Genomic DNA, 11,937 nt, shown 5'->3' with positions numbered 1-11,937 from the left:
ACCTGCTTCCTCCAGGCTCCTCCCTGCGCTGTGTGCTTACGGAGCCAGTGCCATACGGAGGGGGCTCACTGCGGGCACTGCTCCCCACTCGGGGGCTCTTCCTTCTCCTCTCCTTCACCCCCCGCCTCACTCGGGGCTGCAGATTCGTTCCCCGCACCTCCTCCCTGTTCCCTGTCCGTTCCCCTCCCCGGATCGCGGACGGCGGCCCCGCGCTGCCCCCTGGTGCCTTCAGGAATCCCGGGACGGAGCACCGGATCGGGGGGGGGGGGGGGGGGGAGACAGGAGACGGCAATGAAAGGAGCGAAGCGAAGGGGTGTTTAATAAAAACCGCAGCCACTCGTGGATGATGTGGCGACTGCGTGGGGACGACCGCTGTGCCGCCGTGTCCGGCCGAGCACAGGAACCTTTTGGCTCTCCAAAGCTCGTCTTCTTGTCCCAGACTCCACAGCCCTTTCCCTCGGCGCTGGGAGGGGGGGGGGGGGGGGGTGGGAAGGCGGGATCCGCGTCCCGCAGGAATTCGGGGAGGAGAAGAGATGGCGCGGGGGGGGGGGGGAGAGAGAGGGGGGGAAGGGGGAGGAAACGTGCGGGAGTTCGTGGAGCGCAAAGGAAAGGGCGAGAGGTCAGGGGGGAGAGGAGAGGAATGTGCTGATGGAGCGCAGCGGAGGAGCTGCCAGCAGCAGGGATGGGGACAGCGCTGGGACCAACAAGTGGCAGACGGAGGGGGTGGGGGGGTGGGGATTCCCGGCCCCCATCGGGATGGGGTGGGCTGAACCTGCGAGCCCGTCCTTGTGCTTCACGTGCCCCCCATTGGCCTCGGGGTCACCGTCACCATGCCCACCGCCCCCAAGCTGGGAGCCGGGCTCTCAGCACCCCCGCGCCCCTCGTGGATTTGGCATCAGCAATTTGTTTTCTCCCCCTCGCCGAGCGCCGGAGGCAGAACAGGAACTCCCGCGGTGCGCGGCGGTCCATGAAAGCCCATCTGTGCCAATAATAATAACAATCATAACGATATTTATACAGAGCCTAATGTCTGCGAGCGGCTTCCAGAGCCCATTTGGAGGCAGCCGCTCGCCTTTGCTCATTACGAGCTGCGCGCTGGAGCGGAATGGCTAACGAAGAGCTCGTTAGGCGGCTCGTCGGGGATTTGGCCGGTCCGCACGGGCGCAGCGCTTGGTGACACCGCGGGGTCCCCGCTGTCCCCTCGGTTGGAGGCCCTGGGGGGCTGCATTCCTCTCCTTGCGCCCTCCGCGCTCCAAGGAAACGGGTTTTGCTTTCTGTTCGCCGGGTTGGAGGAATAATTTGCGAGCTCTGCAAAGCACCTCGGCGGGGAAAGGAGGTGGATTTCCCTCCGCAGCCACACCGGGCTGCCGAGTCTGCAGAGCGGCGGTCGCTCTCTTTGTGATTATTATTTCTTGTAAAGCAATTACGTGGGAGCTCTTTGCTCGTGCTCCCGCCGCTGTGACCCCTATTCCACGGTAATTAACGGCCCCTGGGGGGGAGGGAAGGGGGCACGGTGGGTGCTGCTCGCCCGCTGCCTCCCGCTCGGTGATTTGCAGAGCGCTGCAGGAGCCGCTTTCCCGAGGAGATGCAGCTCATGAGCTCGTGCTCCCGCTCTCTGCCAATAACTTCTGGACTGCTTGGCTGATGGAAAGAGAATTTCACAACCGGGAAGAGGCACGGGGATAAAGAGCTCAGCGGGGCGTCCTCAGGATTCGGCCGCTTTGCTGCTCGGTGCCTCCGTTTCCCCACCAGCCAACGGCGCAGCAACGGCTTCCCCAGTGCCAGGAAGAGAAGAGCTTGGAGGCTGGGGCGGGGGGTGGGGGGAAGGTGCTATGGGTATGGCCAGCATGCTGGGGATGGGGCCAAAATACCGGGGTTCTGGCCAAAATATCCAGGGTTCGGCCAAAATATCCATGATGTGGCTAAAGCATTCATTGATTTGGTCAAAATATCCACGGTTTGCCCCAAATATCCGTTGATTTGGCCAAAATGCACCTCCAGCATCATCACCCTGTTGGGGGGAGGCTGCCCCATTCCCAGCCCTGCACGTTCCTCGCCTCAAATGCTCCACCCCTGATGTGAGCACCATGGGAGCAGTGCCTCCATCCTCTATTTTTGTGTATTTGTGTAGGTTTTTCTTTTGGTTCTCCCCCCCTTTTACATGGTAATTTCCTGAGCGTGTCTCCAAACGAGGGTTTTATTTGCCACGTTTGTTTGTTTGCCTCCGGGGCGCTGCTCTCGGACAGAGGTGCTAATAAAGCAGACGTCTGTGGCAGGGGATCAGATTGTGTTCTTGTTAACACGCTGTTTCCTTTAAATAAATCATCGTCCCCCAGACTGGCATTCAATTATTAACGCAAACGCGGGGGGGGGGGGGGGGGGGAGGGTGGGTGGGTGTTGGGGAACATGGGATGTGCCTTAGGGCTTTCCCTCTGCGCCAGGGAGTTGCTGTGGAGTGGTGATGATGATCTGGAGGGGCCCTTTGGTAGTGCTGGAGGGGATATGACCCCAATAAGTGGAAGAGATGCATAAGGAAGGGCAGGATCCGTGCTGCTCTGTGATCCCCAGCTCCCCAAGAAGTGACCCCTGCGGTTTCCCCCACCCTACACCACAGGCTCTAAACATGACATGGATGTAGGGGGGGGTCCCAGGGGGCTCTCCCTCCCCATTGATCTTTACCTTCCCACTCCCAATTCATAAAGCAGCAGAGCAGGCGTGAGGAGGTTTCCCAGGAGAGCGTTTAGACAGGAGATTGAATGAGTAATTTTCTGGGAACACGAAGATGGCACCGGATCACTTATATATGAGAACTTTTTGACAGATCTGCCCGTCCATAATTCATGCCGCGTGGCGTTTTAGTTGGGGTCACCGGTAAATAATTCACTTCTTATAAACTGTGGAAGGTTGGATGAGATGCTGAATTGTTACCTCGCACCGAATTCGGGGCTGCGGGTACGAATCCGATGCTGACCCCATAAAGGAGGAGATCCCAGACTGGGAGTGCTGGGACGCAGTGGGGTTTGTGTGGCCGCTGGGAGGAAGCAGTGTCACCGGGTTTGGGGCTTGTGCAAGAGATGACAAAATGCATCTTATGCCTTTATAGGGCATCACTGGGGTGAATGTGGCTTTTCCTGTCTGGGTAAATCTGGTGATCCTGGGAGAACAGTGGAGTTGTGCTGGGTGGGTTTAGACCTCGCTTTTGTCCCTCTGGAGCCCAGTGTGGGTCCTACTCATCCCCCAGTCTCAACGCCTGGTCACCACGTGCACAGCCACCAGTAACACCACCAGTGGGCCAAACACAGCAGCCACCAGATACCCCCTGAGTGTGCAGTACCCACCCTGTGCCCCACATGGCCCTGGAGACCCCCCAGCATCCAGGAGCTGCCCCTTGCCCGGGCCTGGTGTGGTCCCCTCCCCAGCATGCGGCTCAGAGCTCATTCCTGGTCCAGCTGTGCTCCTGCTGTGTCCTCCTGTGTCACCGTCAGTTGTCACAGGGGGGTCATCTGTGTGTGAGGGACATGGGGTCAGTGTGGGAGTGCTCTGCAGGGGGAAAATGCATCCATCCAGCCCTTGCCCCCCCCCCCCCCCCCCCCCAGGATTTGGGTGTTAGCGGGTTTGGATGCACTGGGTGCAGTGTGGTGATATCACCACAAAGGGAACGGGGATTTCTGCACACCTCTCAGAGGAAGCTGCAGGGCCAGCGGGCTGGGGTCAGGGGGTTCATGCAGTGGGGATCCATCAGCACATCTCCCCCAGGGGCACTGGCACTCACCGAGAACCAACACACGGTAGGTAAACTTCCTGGGGCTGCTGGGTTTGGAGGCGATGTCTACCCCTGCAGAGTACTGGCCTGCATCTGTGCTGCGCAGCTCCATGATCTCCAGCGACAGCAACTGGGGATGGATTCGTAGCCGGCCTTGGAAGTCAGGCAGGAAATCCACTGCAAATTGCTTCACCCCAGGCTTGGCTTCGGCGATGTGCGTGCTGTGGGTTTCAGAAATCCAGATGATCCTCACGATGTCCTCAGCCAAGGGGCGCAACGCCGGGAAGGACAGCGGCTTTCCCCGCATCCCTCTCAGCACCTCGAGGGCATGGCAGCACTGCAGACCTGCGAGGGACAGGGTGACATGTGCTGGTGACATCCTCTTCCCCCCCCTTGCCCCAGCAGTGAAAGCAATGCCTCCATCCATCCCTCAAAGCCCCCCAAAGGCAGCACCCTTACCCGCAGCCATTGCCAGCAGCACGCAGCTGAACAGTACGGCCCCAACTCTGACCATGCCTGGGGGTCCTTTCCTGCAGACCCCCAATCTGTGGGGCTGAGCGCGGTGGTGCTGCAGCCAGGACTGGGGAAGGAGGAGGCGAATTGCTCAGTGTGTTTAGGGAAGGACGTGGGTGAGCTTTTGGGTGAGGAAGTGGTGATGGGGGGCAGTGGGATGGGCATCAGTGAGGAAGTGACAGCTGCTCTGTCAGGATGTGCCAGGACTGGGGCCTGCTCAGGGGGGACGGTTGGTGGGGGGAAGGATGACGTGTTGTGCCATGCTGAGCCCATCAAACTGTAGAGATGCTGGGAACCCGGGGGTGATGGTGCTCATGGGTTGGGAGTGGTCATCCCAACCCCATCCCATCAAATCCACCTGGAAAAGGGATCTCAGTGCTGTGCCCCACAGCGTGAATGAGTTACATTTGGGCTCAGAGGCATTGCACAGAACTGTTTTGCTCCCCTATGCACACAAACTCCAACACCCACCCCATCACCTCCCGAGCCTTCTGCCGCCCCTGACCCGCTCGGAAATGAAACTCGTGCCCTCACCACGAATTTGGGATTCATCCACAGCACCAAAGGGTGCAAGGGGGTGTCCGGCCGGGTGACACTGAACGCGATCCCGTGCTGCCACCTCCCGGGCGGAGCCGCGCGGGGCCGCGAGAGCGCTGGGGCTGAAATCGCTCATTCTTCCCCCATTTCGTTGACAGAGGAGAGGGGGGGTGGGATGCTGCGGGATGAGGCTGCGTACGGGCGAGGGTTAAGGGCAGATAACGGCCCGATGCGGGGCGGCTTCGTCCTGCTCCCACCCCACACACTGTCCCATCGGGGGTGGCATTGGCCGCGTGTATCCATCCCCTCTGTGACCACACGAGCGGCGCCGCCTTCACGTAAACCCGTCCCATTCACCCCCCCCTCGAGCCCCCTGCACATCTCAGGGGCCACATTTCGCTGGAGGGGGGATGAGAATCCACGGATGATGCACTGAATGAAAACACCTTCTCCTCTGCAATGCGGTGCTTCGAGCATGCAGCATCTTCCCTTCCTCCTCAACGCGGTCCGTGAGACGTGCCGAACGCTTCCCTTTCATTCCCGTCCCTTTTTCCCCCCTCCTTCGTTCTCCTTCTTACAGCTCAGCTCTCCCCGGGCAGGCTGCGAGGAGCTCCGACAGCAAAGGGAGCGTCCCCTTGATGTAAATCGTTCCCTACATGTTGAATTCGGCCGCAGACAAAAGCGCTAATTAAGCGGCTCAGCCCCTGCTCTGGAATGGAGGTTTTCAACCTTGCCGAGCGCCGAGTTTCCTTTGTAGCCTTAATTAGTTTTTGCTCCTCTGCCTTCGAGCCGGGGGGGGGGGGGAAGAGGGGGGGAAAGGGGAGATTGGGGTCCGGGTTCCACGTCACTGCAGGAACACGCAGGGATCGGCCCGGTGGCAGCTAATGAGCGCCCGGCAATTAACACTGAATGATAAGCATGGTTGTGCTGCATCCCACCGAAAGGAGAAGTGGAGCAGAGGGGGTTGATGCTGATTGCTGCATCGTTTCAGTTGCTGGGGTCCTATAGGGGTGTGGAGGCACTGGAGGCGGTGTGGTGGAGGAGGAGGAAGGAGGACTTCATGCAGTCTGTGTTAGGGATGTAGGATCTTCTCACTGCTGGGGAGATGGAGCTGAGCTGGTGATGCTCGCACGCAATTTTCCCAAGGGTTTGCTCAGGAGCTGCCTGTCTGCCCCTTAATGCAGTGCTCCCATAGAGGAAAGGCTGTGTGCAACAGGGTCCTCCTTGTGTTCGGCTCTGTGTCACCAGCAACGTGCACCAAACCCATAGGGGACTGCTGGGGTGAGCTGGTAGGGCTGCGTGGGGCTCTGCCTGCAGTGCTTGGGGCAGCCTTGAAATCTCAGGTAGAAAAAAAAGCCAAGAGTGGAATAAAGCTGCCCTCATCTCATCGGTATCTCCCAGTGCTGCCGATGGATCTACAGAGCCCAATAAAGGCCCGACACATCACTGCATGCTCAGTTTGTCTGGACACAGCAGATCTGGAGTTACGGAGCAGCAAGAAGAGACCTCCAACGATGCACAGCTATGGGCTGAGCTTCCCCACGCAGTCGGGATGGAGGGAGGATGCAGCGCTGGTGCTGCTGAGGTCACCGCACTGCTCAGCATCACACTCACAGCGCTCTGGTTCCCTCGATTTGGGAAGCAGCTCTCAGTTCCTCCCACACCTCCCACATCCTCCAGCGCCCCGGGCTGGTGAGAAGGAGCGATTGCCAACACACCCACTTCGGGGCTATTTTTTTTTCCCAGAGAAATGCTTGTTATATGCAGCTGATAGGAAGGGAATGGCTTTTTTTTTCCATGGACAAAGAGAAGCTCAGCCCTAGCCTTTGCTTCTTCCCCCTTCCCATGACCCCAGAGCACACTAAAGCCCCACAAGAGCTGCACACTGTCTTTTCATAAGTGTCTTTCTCTTACAAATAAACCTCATCTTTTCTCACAACAACTCCTTAACGACCCGAGTGAAGTAACACCCACAGCAGGGAGAATTTCTGTCCTTTGCAACAGCGTCCTCTGCATTCAGCACCACTTGATGGCAGCTATTCTCCCCCAGCACTGCTGGGCAGCTGCACTGCATGGTGCTGAGTGGGAAGTGCAGCAAAACACGGGGAAGTGCATGAGACAAAACCCCCCAAAGAGCTCCAACTTCATGCCATAAGGGGTTTCAGGTGGCCAGAGCCAGCTCGGCGCTCTCTGAGCTGCACTTGTGGTGCTCTCATGTTGTAACACCCAGTCCTCCCACAACAGAGGCGCAAAAAGAAAGCAAAACCCCCAGAGAACCTCCTTGGGCCTTTAGAATGAGCTTCCTCAGAGACGCACAGCCACCGAGCCCTGCAGGAGCATCGATCCCCTGTGGTCACAGAGCCGTGGATGGCTCCATCCTCCCCCTGGGTGACGTGGGGACGGCGTGGGGGGCCGAGGGGAGGTGGTGACGCAGAGGGTGTTGCACAGCAGCACGCGCCCATGGGGGTGTGAGGGAGGAAGTTGCTGATGGCTGGGCGCCGTCTCCCAGCTCCGTCTCCAGCTGCAGGCAGCTCGCTCACACGGTTCGGAGATGCGGCAGCACGGGGTTGCATTGCATGCAGTGGAGATGCTGCTGTGCATCGTGCTGGGGGTGGCAGGCAGCGGGCAAGGTGAGGAGGGGGCACGGGGTGGGGGGAGTTGGTTGGGGGTTGGGGCCGTGCCATGCAGGACGGTGGGGTGGGCAGAGCGCTCACAGGGGCTCTGGGTACCCTAGGAGATGGAGCATGGATTGGGGGGGTTGGCTTTGCTCTGGTCCCAGCCCCGCCCAAGCCAGGTAGAGCCATCCCCAGCCCTCACACAGCAACACAGACCTTCTGACTGCAATAATCCTTGGAGACGGTTGTGCCTGAGTTTCTCCTCCCCAGTCCCAGGGACAGTGCTGCAGGGCAGCAGGGCGGTGCTGTGAGAAACCCCCTGACACCCCCAGACTCTGCGCACACCTCCAGAGCTCCCATTCCATTCCAACCTCTCACTTCAACTGCCCATCACCTCCTCCCCTGCTCTCCTCTCAGCCTCAACCCCACCACCAACTCAGTGCAAAGCATCCCCGGGGGCTGCACAAGGTGGGGTGCAGCTGGCTGGAAGCTGTGCAGCACAGCCTGCAGCGAGCAGGGGCTCAGAATAGCTGCATGCAAGCCCCCGAATGTGGTTAACACCACTTCTTACACCTCATACCTCTTTCGCTGCTTGCTGGGGCTGTGGTGGCCAGACACGCACAGCTTTTGGGCTGCTGCTGCGTCCGATGTTGTCCCAAACATGCAGATGGAGGAAGTGGTGCACCTCAGGCCCTGCTGACTGCTGGCTCATATTTACTTCAAGGGCTTTTTATCTCGCCTCTGCCAGAGCCCCAGACATCCGTGGCTGCTTTGCAAAGGGGGAAAGCAGAGCAGAGCTTCTCTGGGAGGGAAGGGTCCTTTGGGTCAGATTCAGGCTGCAGCAGCAAGGAGGAAGATGGGGCATGAAGAAGAAGTGGACACTTCCTGTATGGCCTGAAACTGCCTGCTCTCTGGGCAGGGCAGAGGGGATGTTGGACGGGCGGCCGCAATATGTGGCCAGAGTGCAGGGTGTGGACAGACGCAGCACTGCAGGAGATGGGAGCATGCAGGGATCCATCCCTGCTCCATCTGCACCAAGAGGTGCTGCCCAGAGAGGATGGAGCAGCAGCACACGGGGTGCAGAATAGGAGTCCCCATCCCAGACTGTCTGTCTGCATGGGGACACTGTGCTCACCTCATGCCTTCCACAGGAGATGAAGGGTGCAGAGACACAGCAGTGCTCACTGGTAGGGATCTGCAGCTGCTGCTGGAGGAACCACTGCCACTGGAGTGGATATCTGTTATTTGGAAAGTGGAACTGGGGGCAGAACCTCGGCAGCGCATCCTGACGGTTTGGAAGGATAAAGTTGAACCTGCAAACAGTTCTCTTTCTCGGAGAGCCATCTTCCACCGGGAGTCCTTCTCCCTGCAGATCAGTGCTGTCACCCAAGCAGACAACAGGAGCTATTTTGCAGAGATCGAAAAGTCAGATGGGTCCGTTTCGACCAAGTGCTTCCACGTGTCAGTGTGGGGTGAGTGCCTGGACCTCCTGCCCTCCTCCCTCCCCATCCCCTCTAACCTCTCTGTCCCTGCAGAGCCTGTGGGCAGCCCACACCTGGAGACACGCGTGCTGCAGCAGGAGCAGGGACGGTGCAGCTTCCAGCTGTCCTGCACTGTGCCTGAGGCCACCACCGTGTCCTACAGCTGGTCCCGTGACTGGGAGCCACTGGGCAACCAGAGCGTGCTGGAAGTGCCCAAGGATGTGCAGCCTGGGCTCTATGTTTGCAATGTAAGCAACCCGGCTAGCTGGAATACGGCCAGCATCGACACGACCACAGCCTGCAGCCAGACAGGTGATCTGTCCTCTGCTCCACCAAAGCCAGGTTTGGGGTTGCATCGCTGCAAATTCAGGGCCTTCATCTTCCCCCCAACCCCTTCCCTTCTCCCCCCCCTCCCAAGCTGCTTTGCTGCTACCAGGGAGAAAATGTGTCCTTCTACTGAAAAGGGAAACATTACTGCTGGAAACTGCATGCAAATGGATGTTGTGGTTTCCCTGGGCAAGTCTCTTCCCCATGCACCAGCCATGATGGGAGCTGTGCTTTGGAAATCGTAGAGTCATAGAATCATCTTTAAATGTCCGCCTTCTGCTTTCATGTCACCCGTTCCGTTCATTCCTCCCCAGGGCTGTTTGGTGCCATCCCGTGGTGGGCAGTGACCGTGTTGCTGGTGCTGGCTGTCTGCACTGCTGGCTCCACCACCTACTGGTGCTGGAGGAGGAGGAGGAGGAAGGACCGCCCTGCAGGTTTGGATCCACTTGGAGTGGGGATTTGGCTGCGCATCTCCTCCTGACACCCTTTGTGCCCCTGCGTCCCCCCCGTGCTGCCACCAGCCCCTGGTTCTACCCTGCTCTGGGGGACTATTTCCATCCCAAAGCTGCTGCTGGCACAGGGGAATCCATCTCATGGTGTCTGGGGCACTGTTTGGATTTTGGTCAACATTTGCTCTATTCTGAGCTGAAGAAGCAGCCCTTTAGCCCACGGCCAAGGGGCGCCTTCCTCCCCTGCTTCGCTTTGCTGGGATGTGTGGGACTGTGAGCTCTAACTTCTCTTCCCCAGCTCCGACCCCCTCAGCTCCCCCAGAACACACAGAGCCATCGCTGACTGTCTATGAGGAGGTGGGCAAACTCCAAACCGGTCAAGAGCCTGTGAGTGTTGGGTTCCCCCCACCCACATTGAGCCCAGGGCAGCAAATGGCTCCAGGATAGCTGCTGTCAGCCTGGACTGCGTCCTTTTAACCAGTTTGGGGCTGTTTTCTCCTGCAGAATGGGAACAGTGAGGCTCACATGGTGGGAAACACCGTCTACGCTGTGGTCAACCCCAAAGGACAGGTGGGACCCTGTGCTGGGATCCATCCCAGGGGAGCTGTGTGGCCCCAGAGGTGTAGGGTTTTTGTCCATAATTTGCTTTTCACTCCATATTTCCTCTGCTCCCCACTGGTAGAGGCCCAGAAGCCCTCAAAAGCCCGAAAGCTGCACCATTTACTCCACTGTTCAGCACAGCATGAAGGTGAGTGTTCTGTGCTACGGCTATGGCGCCTTTGCAGAAGCAGAGAAGCTCAAATCCTCATCAGTGCTGAGGACACCGGTGGGACCTCACAACCCCGGAGCTCTGGAGCTGCTCTTAGGGCCTCTGGTGGGGCAGCAGCCCCCTACCCCATCCCTAAGGGTAGATCCACGCTCTGCTTTGCAGTCCCCCTCCTTCAAGAGGAAGAAGTTGGACCGAGCTTTGGTTTCCACTGCCTACATGGAGGTAACAGGCACAGGGCAGCGGACAGACGAGCCCTTCACATCTCCTCTCCAAATACCACGCTCTTGAGATTCTTGGTGCTGGAATTTGGGTGACTTTCTGGGTGATTTTTGGTGACCGACAGAAGCCTCACACCACGCACAAGGAAGGGCTGCAAACGCTTCTGTTGTACTGACCCTCACCCACTTACCTGCAGGTGACGGCACCTTTGAGACATTACCCCTCATCTCAGAGCTCATCCACATCTCCCACGAACCTCCAAAACTCCTGAGCCCTGCAGGCACTTGGATTCTCTGCCCCCCCCCCTCCTTCTGCAGCTCGGGGACTCATTGGGGATGGGAAACATCTGGACTTGGGTTTTGCTAACACCACAACCACCCCCTATCCTGACTGCTGCTGGGGGTTCAGCCCTGCACCCAACGGTCCTTCCTTCCTCTGATGCCCTCCGACGGCACGAGAGACTCCAGGAAGAGGGGAGGGGGAGAGAAAGGGGACTCTGGCTTCAAAAAATCGCACCAAAGGCGAGATCAAGGCTTTTATTTGGGATTAAAATTAAACGTGTCTCTTTGATGGGAGCTCACTCCCGACGGCGCCGCCCGCTTCCTTCTGTCTGAGTCCCCCGCATCAAAATACCTTTGTGTCTGCTCCCTGCGAAAGGAGCGTTAATTGGGATCGTTAATGGGGAGCGTGCTAAGAGGCTGCTATGGTAGAGGTGGGGGGGGGGGGATTGGGGGGCTGCTGTCACAACATGAAATTCGGGGGGTGGGCGCTGCTCACTGGGGCTCAGGCAGAGCCGTGCTGCTGCTTGGTGCCATCATCCGCACCTCGAGGCATCCAGGTGGGAGGGAGCAAAGTACTTCTGGCCCTAACGTAGGGGAAGGCAAAATGCAAACGAATGCAAAGCCACGTGGGATTTGGGCTTCTTCGTTCTTCCGGGCGAGCAAAGTCTTTTCCTGTGCTGTCAGTACCGACTCACTGCTGTTTCGACAGCAGGAGGTGGATCTCTGAATGGGGTCGGGGCACAGTGCCGTGTTGGCATGGGTGGAAATCCAGGGCAGAACACACAGAAGGGGCTGAGGCTGCTGCCTCATTTTGCAGGAGGGATAGGGAGGTGAGAAACCTCTCCTGCAGGCACTGGCTCTCCTTCCTGATGGATATGAGCTGGAGTTGGAAGTCAGCAGCTCAGAGCTCTGCAGCTCTGCCATGTGTCCTTGTCCCGTTGCCCCCACAAACAGAATCAGTCGTTACCTTGGAATAAGGCTTA

General features: G+C 58.6%; 2 protein-coding genes across 9 annotated transcripts; one reads left to right on the top strand and one right to left on the bottom strand.

The window, feature by feature from the left end:
- Nucleotides 1-781: 781 nt before the first annotated feature.
- Nucleotides 782-8,114, bottom strand: LOC125685781 (uncharacterized). 3 transcript variants are annotated; one of them, XM_048929187.1, is made up of 4 exons: nucleotides 8,009-8,114; nucleotides 3,773-4,108; nucleotides 3,339-3,503; nucleotides 782-979 (listed from the first exon to the last, which is right to left on the bottom strand). In XM_048929187.1, the coding sequence occupies exons 2-4, from the start codon at nucleotides 4,068-4,070 to the stop codon at nucleotides 864-866; spliced, it is 579 nt and encodes a 192-aa protein (XP_048785144.1). In that variant the 5' UTR covers nucleotides 4,071-4,108; nucleotides 8,009-8,114; the 3' UTR covers nucleotides 782-863. The 3 variants fall into 3 exon arrangements, with proteins under 3 accessions (XP_048785144.1, XP_048785142.1, XP_048785143.1); XM_048929185.1 differs by lacking the exon at nucleotides 8,009-8,114 and adding an exon at nucleotides 4,223-5,611; XM_048929186.1 differs by lacking the exons at nucleotides 782-979; nucleotides 8,009-8,114 and adding an exon at nucleotides 4,223-5,611 and having other exon boundaries at nucleotides 2,426-3,503.
- On the top strand, nucleotides 6,994-11,260 carry LOC125685778 (natural killer cell receptor 2B4-like). Of its 6 annotated transcripts, XM_048929180.1 has the most exons (9): nucleotides 7,227-7,443; nucleotides 8,580-8,900; nucleotides 8,964-9,221; nucleotides 9,551-9,670; nucleotides 9,984-10,072; nucleotides 10,190-10,255; nucleotides 10,368-10,433; nucleotides 10,617-10,676; nucleotides 10,870-11,260. In XM_048929180.1, the coding sequence occupies exons 1-9, from the start codon at nucleotides 7,365-7,367 to the stop codon at nucleotides 10,942-10,944; spliced, it is 1,134 nt and encodes a 377-aa protein (XP_048785137.1). In that variant the 5' UTR covers nucleotides 7,227-7,364; the 3' UTR covers nucleotides 10,945-11,260. The 6 variants fall into 6 exon arrangements, with proteins under 6 accessions (XP_048785133.1, XP_048785135.1, XP_048785137.1 ...); XM_048929176.1 differs by lacking the exon at nucleotides 7,227-7,443 and adding an exon at nucleotides 6,994-7,201 and having other exon boundaries at nucleotides 8,580-9,221; XM_048929178.1 differs by having other exon boundaries at nucleotides 7,226-7,443; nucleotides 8,580-9,221.
- The last annotated feature ends 677 nt before the right edge of the window (nucleotides 11,261-11,937 follow it).

The sequence above is a fragment of the Lagopus muta genome, chromosome 29 (assembly GCF_023343835.1).
Source record: "Lagopus muta isolate bLagMut1 chromosome 29, bLagMut1 primary, whole genome shotgun sequence".
NCBI classification, from domain to species: domain Eukaryota; kingdom Metazoa; phylum Chordata; class Aves; order Galliformes; family Phasianidae; genus Lagopus; species Lagopus muta.
The sequence above is the reverse complement of the archived record's forward strand: the minus strand, read 5'-3'. Positions and strand labels throughout refer to the sequence as shown.